This window comes from Nicotiana sylvestris, chromosome 12, assembly GCF_000393655.2.
Source record: "Nicotiana sylvestris chromosome 12, ASM39365v2, whole genome shotgun sequence".
Lineage (NCBI taxonomy): Eukaryota > Viridiplantae > Streptophyta > Magnoliopsida > Solanales > Solanaceae > Nicotiana > Nicotiana sylvestris.
The window spans coordinates 82,191,936-82,207,276 of NC_091068.1; the positions used below are offsets into that span (position 1 = coordinate 82,191,936).

The 15,341-nt window shown below is 36.2% G+C and overlaps 1 protein-coding gene across 1 annotated transcript; it reads left to right on the forward strand.

Annotated features, from left to right (window-relative positions):
• Positions 1-11,693: 11,693 nt before the first annotated feature.
• On the forward strand, positions 11,694-14,427 carry LOC104222091 (uncharacterized). Its single transcript, XM_009773269.2, has 3 exons — positions 11,694-12,780; positions 13,915-13,994; positions 14,083-14,427. The coding sequence occupies exons 1-3, from the start codon at positions 11,890-11,892 to the stop codon at positions 14,174-14,176; spliced, it is 1,065 nt and encodes a 354-aa protein (XP_009771571.1). The 5' UTR covers positions 11,694-11,889; the 3' UTR covers positions 14,177-14,427.
• Positions 14,428-15,341: the final 914 nt, after the last annotated feature.

Genomic DNA, 15,341 nt, shown 5'->3' on the forward strand with positions numbered 1-15,341 from the left:
GAAATATCTGAGAATATAACAACAATACTGCTACAACCGTCCCTAAAATTTGGTGTGCACGAGTACATAAGCAATACTGAGTATCAAAATACAAGGCAAAATTAAGAATACATCTGTTTGAATGGTAGAACAGTAATAATAGAAATAATGAATGAGAACTTCAAGATCTGCGAACTGTATAGCAGCTACCTCGTAGTCTCCCAAAAGGCTGGTAGCAACAGAACTCTAGAGATCACCTTGCCTGGAGTACCTGGATCTGCATATGAAGTACAGAGTATAGTATGAGTACAACCAAACCTGTGTACTCAATAAGTAACAAAACTAATCGTGGATTGAAAGTAGTGACGATCTTAGAAACAATAGTTAGATACTAATATCAATAACCAGTAACAGTTCAAGATATAAAGGAAAATAGTAGAAACAGGTAGATCAATGATATTATGTTCAGTTTGTTCACGTTTCAGAAATTTAGGCATGCTTCTTTATAGCAGTTAAAGCCCAACATGGATAAAACATTTTATTTATCAACTCGCATGAGGAAAAGTACATCTCTATGCCTACATGTCAAATCAACAATATCACAGTGGATCCATCAAGAATAATCACACTTAGCATTGTACAGGTGCCTGCCATAACTGCCCATCATTAAGCACCTATATATAACATTGTGCCTTTACCTACTACTGGTATGTCAGACTCCGGAGGGAAGGATCCTTGCCAAGCACTAATCATAATCATATTGCCCAATAGTGAGCTTGGTGCACGCATCAGTCCAAATTAATATGACTTATCCCAGATAAGACTGTTTATCAAATAGCATGACGAAAGTACATATTTATGCCTATGTATCAAATATACATGTCAAGTCATTAATTATCATTTACCGCCTAGCATGAGGAATACACATCTCTGAGCCTATATATCATATATACATGTCACATCATCAAATATCATATTACTATCTAGCATGAGGAAAATGCATCTTTATGCGTACATGCCAAGTAAATAATCTCCCACTGATATCCTCAAGTACATTTACTCTCAGCATACTCAAGGTGCCTAACTCACTGCCTACAACATCATACTCACATACACACAATCACTCAGCATTGTACGAGTGTTTGTCATCAATGCCCCTATCAAAGCATGTGTATATATATATCATAGTGCATGCGCCCACTGCTGGCATGCCAGATTTCGAAGGGGATGATCCTGCCCAAGTGCTAATCATAAGCCAATATGGTCTGTTGCGGAATGCAACCCGATCCAATATCAATCTGTTGTGGCGTGCAATCTGATCCAATATAAATCCATTGCGGTGTACAACCTGATACAACATAACTCATAACATGGCTCTATGGCCCACATCAGTCATCAATCTGCTCAAGTCTCATTGACTCACTTCTCACATCTCACATAATCCAATTATATAACACATAATATCACAATATGCTTACAGCTCAAACTTCTGTCATGTACAAGGACATTAATACATATGAAACAGCATATGAAAAGTGCACTGAGACAGAGATATAATATGCGTATATAACTATCATTTCACGCGATGTTGGTGCAAAATAGTAGGGTGTTTACTTGTGTGTCGTGGTAGTGAATGCTTCGAGAATAGGATTATTCAGTTCATGAAGGGAGTTTGGTATTTGTTCCAGCATAAGGGAGGCATTTGGGTTGTGGACATTCAGGCTTCGGCTGGGGTATTTCCAATCTTAATGGAGCTTGGTATGATGGTCTCCATTTGCGTGTCTGAAGGGACACAGCGCGGTGGTTCGAGGTAGTGCTAAAGAAGTAGTCCTTAGTGATAACAGTGTGTTTCAACTTCAGGGTCGAATCTGTGTTTCCACTATGGATGGTTCGAGGGAGGTGACCCTTGGGGAGGCTTGGAGTTGATGGCATTCCATTTTTCTAGGTACAACGAAGATGTATCATGATTTGATGTAGTATTATTGGTGACAGAGAATGAAAAAGAACATTGTTCGATATGTATCATGGTGGTTGAATTGTTATCAGGCCATGTATGAGCAGCAGAGACCGGGTAGATTACTTTGGAAGATGGCTAAATTGAAGTGGAAGTGGGAGCATATCGTTATGGATTTTGTAGTAGGGTAGTTGCGTGTTTTGAGAAAAGCTTAGTGTGATTTGTGAATTGTGTACAAATGACTAAGTTGGTTATTTCGTTTGGGATTGTGGCTTCTATACATAGAAATTTTGAATGTGACGAAAAGAGTTTGCTTGGCATGCAGAGAAAATGTGAATACTTGATTTCATTTTGAGGTGCAATATAATCTCGAGTTTTGAACGTGTTGTTGGAGCATCAGTTGGTGTCGATGGAATGAACGGATTTTTATAGCTGGTGAACAAGTATGGACTCCAGAGGATTAATTGATTCATAATGGTCATATCTAGGGAAATGTCGTTGGAGGATATCGATATGAGGTTACAAAGGTGGGATATCTCCTATGAGAAGGTTAGGGGTTACATGATTTCTTATGAGGTTGCTATGAAGATTTTTACCTTCTATCCAGCGGGAAGTATGTACTATGATGTGGGTCTTGATCGCTTGAGGAAAATGGCGCGACTATCATGAGGTTTAGTGTACATTTGGGGTTGATAATATGGGATGTGTTATGATTAGTGCAACATGAGCTTATGAGAAATGCAGCTGAGTAACAGTACGAGATCTTGGTATTTGAGGAGGAGAAATCACGGTGGGTTCTTAAGTTATGTGATTGTGGCTTAAAACCAAGCGGGGGAGCCTACGTCGATGATTGGGTCACATTGTCATGTGTTTTTGTAGTTGATAGGTTTCGGTATGTTGTGGATTAGTTATGACTTGAGAAAGAGTGCCTCATGGGTAATTCGAGCAAGGAATTTGATGGATATGTGTTACATATCAATGTATTGATACATGAAGGTTGTGGAATGGATCAGATTTGATATTTCTTTGGGGATGTGATGTGCAAGGGAAATGATTCATTCGACTGCTTCTTTTTTTCATGTGCTAATAAAGCACTAGTCATTTGGCTTGTTTGGTTATGTATTAGGGACTAGGTCAGAGTGGGCGTCTCTCAAGGATGGTTCTAGTGGGTTCAAGATTGTGGTACCTAAGGATTCTTATGTTTGTTGTGTGGTTAAGGATTGAGGTTTTGTAGCGGACTGTAGGAGAGACTTTGAGTATTTCTACATCATTTTTGGTTCTGCGAGGTAGAGTTAGAGAGATGGAAGGAACAACTTCAGATTTATAGAAGGTCTCGTCAACTCGGGCATAACAGTTTGAGGTAGTATTGGGTGTAGGAGAGGGGAATAAAGTGGCTTATGGGCATTAAGACGACGTGATCTCGTGTCAGGGTCACTCGGGATGAGTGTTGATTGAGATCCATGGTGTGTCGTAAAGATTAGTTCCTTCTGTATGATAAGGATATATAGATGTTTGTGGCAATACTTTCTGTTGCACCCTATTTTGCACTAGTCAAAATATAATACAACTAATAATTCATCCGAAGTTGATAAGAGAGCCGCCACCTAATATTTTAAGGTATAGTAGGGTACCTATGGGTTTATAAGATTATTATCTTGATAGTTCGCTAACCGGTAAGATTTGGGTAAGGGTTCTACTTATTTCAATGAGAAGGTATTAGGCACCCCTCAGAATCTACCTAGGGTGGCTCTTTAGGTTTAGGCTAGGTTTTGGGAAAATAAATCTATATTCTGCTTAATCAATGTTTAAAGTCTTTAGAAAAATATTCTAAGTCTTGTCTAAAATTCGAGAAAAGGGGTGTGCAGGTACTTTGAAAAGGAATCATAGGTCTTGGGGTTTCATAGGAATTCACCCTTGAGATATACATGCTCGTGAAGTTGAAAAACTAGATATGCTTTAGAAAATCTTGTAAAAGAACCCTTTGCTCGAAAGAAAGTTATGTGTTTTGGAAAGGTAATTATTTATATGAAAATTAGTAAAGTAAGAGACTATTTGAAAATATACCTTAAGTAGGAATACTTTATCTGAAAATTAATTTTCGTCGGGATCTTGTATTTTGAAACTCGTTGATGTCCACTAATTCGCAAACATCAGTTGTGTTTTATTTCTTGAAAACGGCTTAGCAAGTTACTTTCGAAGAGAGCTCATTTTGGTTTAGAATCTATCAAAAGTCCAATCTTATTAAAAATTCTTAGTAACAACAAGATGGGGTTCTTCATTTGTTAAAACAAATATGAAACTAATAAGTGATTAAATCTTAGAATGTTTAAAGCAAACAGAATTTCTGGTTTTCGATTCTTTTACCTATAGGTCTTGGTTTGCCTACTTCCCTAAAGAAAGTCGGGATATCAAAGATCCAATAATAGAGTTAGTTATTCAAATATACAAGAAAGGTAAACAACAGTGAATATAATTAAACATAAGAAAGGGAAAAGAGGCTGGACTCTTGGCGATTTGGGCTTAGTGAGCTTAAACAGGCCCAACATTATGAGCACGAATAGCGGGGGATTTGCAGTCGTACACTATTTTTATGACATCTTTTAACCTATACCCTGTTTTTAAAAACTATTGATTTCCTAACCAACTAACAAAAAATCCGTAATAATATGACAATTATACCCCTTCCAAAACATATAAGAGTCTGTCTCTCCTCCATATTCCCAGATTCAAATTCCAGATCTCCTCCGTATCTCCTCCATCAGTCTGTTTCTCCTGAGAACGCGTCTCAGATTCAAATTCCAAATTCAAATTCAAATACATTGTAAGTATTCAAATTCATCTCCAGAATTCAAAATAGTTTTTGAATTATATGTTTTCTGATTGATTGATTGAAGTTGTTTGACAAACTTCACTGATATGCTGAATTTGCAATTCTAAATCTATTTGACGATGAATTCTAACATTCTAAGCTGAAGTTATTTAGTTAACAAGCTGGCAAATAACACAACGAAGAAGAAATTATATTAAATTTTATATGATTGTTTTGTTGCTGAAGTTTTTTTGTCAATAATTAAAAGCTGAAGTTTTCCTCGTATACTGGGTAAAAAACCATAAAACATAAGTTAAAATTTCATATTGCACCAAAAAAACTTCGGCCTAGGTGCTGAAATTTTTTAGTTATTACTTAAAAACTTAAGCAGGAGGGTTGAAGTTTTCCTCCTACACTGGCTAAATTAAAAAATCAAATTGCACTAAAAAAACTTCGGCCTAGGTGCTGAAGTTTTTTAGTTATTACTTAAAAACTTAAGCAGGAGGGCTGAAGTTTTCCTCCTACACTGGCTAAATTTAAAAATCATATTGCACCAAAAAAACTTCGGCCTAGGTGCTGAAGTTTTTTAGTTATTACTTAAAAACTTAAGCAGGAGGGCTAAAGTTTTCCTCCTACACTGGCTAAATTAAAAAATCATATTGCACCAAAAAAACTTCGGCCTAGGTGCTGAAGTTTTTTCCCCTGCATTGTGAATCACCATCATAAAAAAATTTCAACTAATATGCTGAAGTTATTAAGCTTATCTCTAAAAACTTTAGCACTTATAAGTTGAAGTTTTCTTTGCAGGATTCATTAATTATGTCATACATCTTTTTCCAAAAAAACTTCAGCAGAAGATGCCTAAGTGATTTAGTTTATTTGTAAAAACTTCAGCACAAACAACCTAAAAAATTCTTCTGTTCACTTTCCTAATACTTGCCACTAAACATGAATCTGCAGGATGAGTTCGATTTGCATTGTTATAACTTTCAATGGGAGTTGGACTCCTGATTTCAAATACTTGGATCATGATACAAAACTTGTTCTACTTAATAAGAACATATCATTCAATACTTTCCTGAAGAAAATTAGTGAAGTTGCAAATATTGATTCAACCAGATATGCATTAAAAGTATAGTTTGATATCAAACTAAATACAAGCAAAGGAATGCTTGTAACTTCAGATGAAGAACTCAGTACGTGTATACATTTGAGTTGTGGAAATTGAACCATGACTAGTTTCAACTTCCACTGCATATTCATAAAAGAGGGGGAATAGATCAACTAGTTTTTCTATATATAAAACATAGAAAAAATTTATACCTGTAGTGAAATTTTCACTATAGGATATTATAAAAAAACAATTAAAACTTCAACTCTAAGAAGACTGAAGTTAGCCAGTCACAAACAAAAACTTCGACAGTTACAAAAAAAAACTTCAGCTCTAGAGCTGAAGTTCGACAGTTACAAAAAAAACTTCATCTCTAGAGCTGAAGTTCGACAGTTATAAAAAAAACGTCTGCTCTAGAGCTGAAGTTCGACAGTTATAAAAAAAGAACTTCAGCTTTATAGCTGAAAGATCACCAGTTACAAACCAAAACATTCACCAAAAAACATGTTGTAGTTTTTACAAAAAATACAAACACATGAAAACAAAACTTCAGCTCCTATCTAAGGTATAATTGAAATATTATAAACTTCACACTTTGTACCTGTAGTAACAACTTCCTGTGTATCACCACCTAGAAGTTAATTGCAAATCGCTATTACTCATGCATAACGACCGTCTTTTAGATTTAAAGTACCAACAGGTGCTTGATTTTCAATATCACTTTCCAAAGCACAACTCGGTGCATGTTTTTCAGTGCCAACAACTTGATCATCTGCACCTTTCTCTCCACCTTTACCCTGTCTATAGACATTGGATTGTTCCTCTCCACCTTGTTGTTGAACATGTTCAATGCCTTCAACAGTCGTTTCATTATGTGTAGCATTATCATCTGCGACTTTACGCAATGCATCATGAGCAGTATGTTCTTCAGTCTCAACAACTTGATTATGTGCACCTTGCTTGCTTCCAATATTCTCAGTTGATAAATGTGCTTCATCATTTACATCTCTGCTCAATCTATCTGCATTGGAACTGTGCTCTTCAACTTGTTCTTGAACATGTTGATCGCCTTCAAAAGCCGATGGATCTTTGTAATAGTCGTTCCTCTTGTCATATTCTCGATGCTTACTCAAATCAAAATTGTCATCGTCCATTCCATTTGATTTGTTGACAATCATAAACAACTGTTCAAACTTCTCATCGAAATATTCCTAGAAAAAAATTACTAACAATGATTAATCTGAAATAAAATCAGCACAAATAAAAAGACTTCTCTATAAATTAGCTTACCTTCACTTTTACAAAAACCGCATCCACAATAGCAGTTCGCTCCTCCTTTTTAAACTTATCAAAAACATCATTCACGATCGTGCTTCTTTCTTTTTTTGCATGCCTTTGAACCTCCGTCGTTAACCTCTACAATAAATACACAACCAAAATTCAGATATAGAAGAAAACTTCAGCTCAAAAAACATATTGTACTTTTACAAAAACAAACCCAAAAAACATGTTGTAATAAAAAGACTTCTCTATAAATTAGCTTACCTTCACTTTTACAAAAACCGCATCCACAATAGCAGTTCGCTCCTCCTTTTTAAACTTATCAAAAACATCATTCACGATCGTGCTTCTTTCTTTTTTTGCATGCCTTTGAACCTCCATCGTTAACCTCTACAATAAATACACAACAAAAATTCAGATATAGAAGAAAACTTCAGCTCAAAAAACATGTTGTACTTTTACAAAAACAAACCCAAAAAAACTTCAGATCAAAACTTACAGAGCATATTGTATCAAGTAATTCATCGTCATCAAAGTCAGATGTAGACGAGGTAGAACGACACTTGGTACGAGATGTTTCGCCAATAAAAGGAGTTCGATTCGGTTCTTTTGGTTGATTCCGACTACGTGGTGATTCACCAATGTCATGAGTTTGATTTGCTTCTTTTGATCGACTCTTTGTAGGTGGTGATTTACCAATGACAGGAGTTCGATTCAATTTTTTTGATCGACTCAGAGTACGTGGTGATTTACCAGTTGAAGGAACTGCATTAACTATATTTGAACGAATTCGGTTGCACGGTAATTTCCCAATTAAAGGCATTGAATTCAATTCCTCTTCTGTAGGAATTATATCCAATACCCTAAAGTCGCGATATCTCTGTTTAATACAAAAAAGTATATTATGATGAGAAAAAAACTAATACATCAGCATATTAACACAAATACAAAAATAAAAAAAAGTAACTTACTTCATGAGTTTTGAATATATAATAAAGTTCGGGATATTTAGGCTCTCCCACGCATACATAACGTAACATCCTGGAGACCTGAGGCATATCAAGGTACTCATCCTCTGCTACATACTTCTCCCGAACATCTGGGAAGCGCTCATAGAACCAAACACATAACGGATATGGAAATCCAGTAAGTTTATACTCAGTTGCATGATGTTTGTTCTGCTTGTCCAATGCATGTTTCAGTGAAAAAATGAGCTTCTCATAAGCCACATTACCCCAAGGATATTCAGCACAAAGCTTCTCGTCTTCAACGATAGATGCATACTCCTTAATCACACATGACTCGGTATTTTTCCCAAACAGAAGACTCTATAATAAGAATTTCCATAAGCTTAACTGCATTATCATCACCCTCACATACGTGTGCATGATTCACAGCATTCTTTGGAATTACATTGCGAGTCATAAAACTTCGAATATCCTTCAAACTCACACCCTTGGACTTACCAAAATAGCGCTTCAGAATAGTGCTCTCTCGATTAAATGATTTTTCAATATTATGTGTTGTGATCCGCAAACCATACATAATGTGAAAGTCTTCAAGGGTGAAGGAAACATCATGCCCAAAAATCTTGAAACTAATGGAGTCTCGATCATTCATGAATATTCGAGAAAGACACAGACAATGAACCAACTTCATGCTGCATTTGAAATTCTCCATAGCAATAATGTATCTAAATGCACTATTATTAAGCTTATCCCTTTGTGCAGGAGTCAAGAAATTTGCAATTAAACTCTTCAAATCATGGTTCCCCTTCCAGTAACCCTTAGAGTTAAACCATTCTATAAACTCAAAATATTTTTGTCCTGGTACTGTAGGTGGAGACTCAGGGACATAAGGACCTGGTGCTACTACTTGTAGTCTAGGTTTTTTTAGGTGTTTTGCCTTCTTTAGCTACTTTAGGATCTTTAGGTACTTTAGGAGCCATCTGTCCAAAAAAAGTAAAAGATACAAATAATAACATCAGGACATTATCAAAAAGATCATTTAAAACTTCAACACCTAAGAAGGCTTAAGTTCGACAAGTATAAAATAAAAACTTCAGCTCTAGAGCTGAAGTTCGACAGGTATAAAACAAAAACTTCAGCTCTAGAGCTGAAGTTCGACAGTTACAAAAAAAAACTTCAACTCGACAGGTATAAAATAAAAACTTCAGCTCTAGAGCTGAAGTTCACCAGTAACAAACACAAAAACTTCATCTCCTAAAGCTGGACTTCACCAGTTACAAACACAAAAAACTTCAGCTCCTAAAGATGGAATTCACCGGTTACAAACACAAAATCTTAATTATGGTTCTCCATACAAGCACAAAACATTCAGCAAAAAAACAAAACACAAATTCAAAATCAAAAATAACGCCAAAACATGAAAAAAAAAACTTCAGCTCATATCTAAGGTATCATTATCATCTGTTTAACTCTGAAAATTTTTAAAAACTTGAACGTCTAATCACAGAAGAATTTATAGAATTTTCATTAACAACATAAACACTCGTTCAAAAAACCTAAAAATACAAACGTAAAAGTAAAACTAATGAACTTATCAAACTAAACCCTATCATAAATATATGACTATCAAACCCAAAACCAGAAATTAAATCGTAAAATAAAACCCAGAAAGTTAATGCAATGTACCTGTGATTAAATCGTAATGTGGGAACAACGACGACTAGCAGTTGAAAATTCGAAACAATGACGAAAACCCTTTGATTTCAGAGAAGAGCAAATCAAAAAAATGCGAATAACGGGAGAGAGAGACAGAGACAGTAGAGGACTAGCATATACTTGGAGAGAAAGTAGTCTTTTAATAAAGAAGGGCAAAATAGTCTTTTCAAATGGCTTTTAACAAAAAAACGGGTACGGGTACAAACAGAAAGACAAAGCGACTACAGGTTAAAAAGGGGCGCCCCGTGCAATTTTTACACGAATAGCAGACGCGACAGGAATGTGACGGCCTAGATCTGAAAGTGGACTTGATAAGAGCAAATCAAAAAAATGCGAATAACGGGAGAGAGAGAGACAGAGACAGTAGAGGACTAGCATATACTTGGAGAGAAAGTAGTCTTTTAATAAAGAAGGGAAAAATAGTCTTTTCAAATGGCTTTTAACAAAAAAACGGGTACGGGTACAAACAAAAAGACAAAGCGGTTGGGTGCCCCGTGCAATTTTTACACGAATAGCAGACGCGACAGGAATGTGACGGCCTAGACCCGTGCAATTTTTACACGAATAACAGACGCGGGTTGTATTCATGCATACAAAGAAAAGAGAATAAGTAATGCATATCAATTGCACAAAAAAAAAATTAAAAAAAAATATAAATGGTTATAAAGAATATAATACAAGTGTCAAAATCAAAGGGTTTGATTATTACGGATATAGAAAAAGAAAATATATTATCCACTATGAGATTTGTTAAAATTGTTTCATGTCCTGCTTCTTAATTAATATCAAATGATTATTTATAATTTCTGTATAGAAGGTATAATTTAAGGTTCTTTGCACATAATTCAAATAACTCAAATCATAATTTGACATAATTTACGTCCGAACATCACGCGAATACTAATACTAGTTGACAAGGTTAAAAAAAACGTAAGCTTTCCAATCTATTCCCTCCGCATAATCGAAATTGCCTTTTCTCTTGTTGCAACAACTCTAGATTCTAAATATTGCTACTCAAATAACTTTTCAAGAAGGAAACAAATCAAACAATCCATCTTTGCTCTATGGAAAGCATATTATAAACTATTATCTTTATACAATAGTCATATTTGTTCCCTGGAAAGTAAATTATCTGGCTACTTTACTTTCCTAATAAAATCAATGCAAGTCTTAGCAAATTTGAACTATAAAAGCCTCTTTCACCTTGCACCAAAGCAAACCATTGACATTTGAGATCAACTTCAATAAGGATGGCTAAGTTTTTTAACTCTGTTTTTTGTTTCTTTCTCATTCTTTCAGGTTTGGCTCAAATTCTTTTTCTATGTTTATTATTTTGTTTGTGCTAAAAAAAAAGGTAATGCTAATTCTTCTTTCAATTTGTATGCAGTCGCATTGACAATTACTCAGGTAAAAGCCCAAAATAGATGCACTGTAACGTTGGATCGAAAGGAATGCATCCTTGCTAACTGTCAAAGAGAATGCTTAAAAATACATAACGGGAATGGAGTTTGCACTGGTGGTAACCTTGGCCCATTACATTGCGTCTGTGTTTACAATTGTAATTCCAATTAAACTTCCCTTTAATGTAACCTTTGATCAAACACAAATATCCGACTATATATTATAAAATTTCGTCTTGTTTATTTTATTTTGCCTACATTAGTTGAATTGAAAAAAGGAATTAGAAACAGACCCCTTATATTGTTGTTGGCAACGATTTCTAGTACTACAGTACATGGACGCCAGAGCATTTTTTCTTCGAGTTTAATTTTTATACATCAATAATATTAAACATATTTATGTTTTTTATTATTTAAAAAATTGATGATGTCTACCTTTCTATACCAAGCATGGATAAAGAAAACAACTGATAATATAGAAAATCTTTGCATTATCAATGATTTAAATGTCGGTACAATTCAACATTGTTATTGTTAATGTAAAAAGGGTAAAAAGAAAAGAAGAAAATTCAGTCTTCTAGATTCTTCCACGGGTCCTTTACGCACTTCCCAACACAGAATCATCTCCTCTCTCTCACGCTGCTCCTATCACCACCGTACTCCGCCGTAGAATGGCCCGTCTTGGAGAAGGAGACAAACGATGGATCGTAGAAGACCGACCCGATGGCACCAACGTTCATAATTGGCACTGGGCTGAAACTGACTGCCTCGAATGGTCTCGCTACTTCCTCACTAACCTCTTATCTAACAAAACCCTAATTAACGGCGAGAACAACCTCGAAATACGCACAAAAAACCTCGAGAAACTCGAAGGAGAAGCCTACGTCAATATCCGTAAGGGGAAAATAATTCCGGGCTACGAATTGAATTTAATTCTCTCCTGGGAAGGGGAATTAAAAGAAGCTGATAATAATAGTGTGACGAAAATTGAAGGGAATGTTGAAATTCCTTATATAGCGGATGAGAATGCTGACGAAGAACCGGAGATTAAGGTTAATGTAAAAGAAGATGGACCCATTGGGAAAAAATTGAAGGATGCGTTTGTTGAAAAGGGAAAGCCGTTTGTTTTAGAGCAAGTGAAGGCGTATGTTAATGCTATGGCAAATGGTGGACCCGCTAAGGATGAAGCTGAGGTGAAAAAATTAGCTAAAAAACCCACCGGCGCCGGAAATGTTGTCTCTCTGGCCCCCGCTCCGGCTCCAGTTGCTGTGGATGAGAAGGCAAAGGGTGTGGTGAAGAAGGAGAAGAAGAAGGAAGGGTTTAAGACGATTACGATGACGGAGAAGTTTAGTTGTAGGGCGAAAGATTTGTTTGAGATATTGATGGATGAGAAAAGATGGAAGGGTTTTACACAGAGTAATGCAAGGATAAGCAAAGAGGTGGGAGGGGAGTTTAGTATATTTAATGGGTCAGTTACAGGAACTAATGTAGAGTTGCAGGAAGGCAAATTAATTGTTCAGAAATGGCGGTTTGGTAGCTGGCCTGATGGCGTCCAGTCCACGGTAAGCTCAATATCAATTGTAATTTCTTATGTTAAATATGGAAAATTGTTTTGTATTGGAATGAAATATATCTGGATAGGGTATGGAAGCTGAAGAATGGTATAGCCGACCTCAACTAATATGGATTTGATTTAGCTGATTGATTGATGGAGTATATAATCGTGTATGTGTGTATAGTGTGCAGAATGAGTTATGTTCTAGGTAACTTGACTAGTATTCATCTTTTTTGGTTCAAATGTTCCATCTGAATAGACAAAAGATGCAAGTTTGTGGCCAGATTGTGAGGTCAAATTCTATAGTCTAAATAGTTCTCACTGGTGTAACTAATCCTTTTGTTAGCTCAGTAGAAGACTGGAGGACAGTAAGACAAGGAACTTTATAATCTTGGCCAGTGTTATTGTTTTGTAGATATGACATTTTAATATAAGCACAGGGACTACATGCTTAGATTGGGTGGTGATGGACTAAAGAGGAATTATTTGTGATGTCTTTTTAATGTATCGTTACTTTAGGCTCTTACTAGAAGTAGAATGTAAGCAGTGACCATGAGCGAAGGTAACCGTTCGCTTTATAATTGAAAATGGATTCAGTACAATTTAACAGAATCTAAGAACAGATTTTTGAACTTGATTTTACAAAAAATTCAAGTCCAAGTCTAGCTCTAGTCCACTCCCTGATTCATTCAATCCATCCTGCTTGAATGAAACAGGGTTGCGGAATCGTTCTTCTTCGACAGAATTTTGTGGATCAACTATCAACGATGTAGTTTGAATTGATTTGTCGGAATTTAAAATTCTCTTTACCTCGCTTGTGTTCTGTGTACGGTGTGGTCAATATGTTTAAATAGATGGAACTGTGGCTGTGACATATTGGCCACGTGTTCGAGCTGTGGAAGTAGCCACTAATGCTTGCATTAGGGTAGGTTGTCTACATCACACCCCTTGAGGTGCGGCCTTTCCCCGCATCCTGTGTAAATGTGGGATGTTTTGTACACCGGGTTGACCTTTTAGATGGAACTGTGACTGTGTGTTTGCGTGTTGCGACTTGCCAGCCTATAGCCACAATGCCACATAAATGTTTCTGATGGAGAATGGTGGTTTTTTCCTGATGCATCTCTGGTGATGATTGTTGCAGGTCCAAATTACTTTTGAGGAGCCTGGATCTGGAGTTACAGTTGTCAAGCTGACACATACAGATGTACCAGAGGAAGACAGGTCCGTTGCTTTTATCTATTTACCTATGTTAGTTTGCTTATATATGATTATGCGATTTTTTCTTCTCATGTTTGCTATGATGGTGCAGATATGGTAATGCAACTGTTGTGGAGAATACTGAGAGAGGATGGCGGGACTTTATCTTCCATAGGATACGAGCTGTTTTTGGTTTTGGAATCTAAATTTTCTAAAGGGGTGAAATCTACAATTGATGCTCCTAAAATATAGACTGCAAAAACTGAATGGGACTGCTTGATCAAGATCAACTCTTGCGGACACCATGGACCTAAGAGTATTTTCAATTGAACTTTTCCTTAGGTTGATTGTCAGGTTTTTCTAGCTTAATAACTAAATTTGATGGTGAACTTGTAGAATTTGTGTTCCATGAACTTACTCAATTTTTCTTCAATGAAACTTATTCTTCTTTGCTGGATGAGCGCTGGATATAGTGTTTCATTTCATTATTATGTTCCTTATATTGATTTCTCGTATCTTGCCTGCTCGATAGTGTCAGGGTGTCTCACATTCTTAGATAATAGAAAAAAAAGGGTGGTTACATCAGTTGTCATATGGTGCCTTTTCATTATTTTATACGCCTCATTTTGATATCTCTGACTAATTTTATTTCATGCATTGCGGATGCTTGACTGTTGCATATGTTTGTTTATCTCCTTGTGCTCAAAATTGAAAAGTGTATAAGGGATATTGTAGTAGGTAGGTTTACAGTCGCTTAAACGGTCCATGGTATGCCTATCTGTATGTGTGTACTTTATTCAATTGATAGAATCTCGTTGGAAATGCAAACAGAAAGTTATCGGGGGCCATTCCTAAGCTTCTACAGAAGAAAAAGATCAATAGTTGAAAGGGATGCAAAGTGCTCATGCTGAAGTTAGGAATCTGGTTACTCTGTGTGTTGAAGTTCTGAAGAGAAGTATGCTGGTGTTGTCATTTTCGATGGAGTAAATATCCTGTTTCTATGACAGAAACGGGTTCAGCTGAGAACTTTAAGACTAGCTGATGTTGTTGTTTGTGGTTGTTGCTGTTTGCCCGCTCTCTAGTTATGTCAGGCAATGTGTGGTAGCAGTTATCGAGCGGGTTGGATGAGTAGATGCTACCCTGGCGGGTGTCATCGTTTTGGACGTGGCATTTCAAAGATGACAACTTGATGATTAGTACTGTATCCAACATACTTTGCTTTAGCTTTTAGAAATGGAAATGCAAGGTCTCGTCATTGGAGTAGTTTTAGCTATAGGCAGGCAAATCACACTAACGTTTTCTAGAATCAGGCACATATGCATTCGAAGAATTTGAAGGTTTGGAGACAATTTGACATCCATATGGAGAATA

What these genes read in the sequence shown, in the direction of transcription:
- LOC104222091 (XM_009773269.2), top strand. Translation starts at nt 11,890, where the DNA reads ATGGCCCGTCTTGGAGAAGGAGACAAACGATGGATCGTAGAAGACCGA. An exon ending in CTGATGGCGTCCAGTCCACG is followed by an intron (nt 12,781 to 13,914) that starts GTAAGCTCAATA and finishes TGATTGTTGCAG; the next exon opens with GTCCAAATTACTTTTGAGGA. An exon ending in GATGTACCAGAGGAAGACAG is followed by an intron (nt 13,995 to 14,082) that starts GTCCGTTGCTTT and finishes ATGATGGTGCAG; the next exon opens with ATATGGTAATGCAACTGTTG.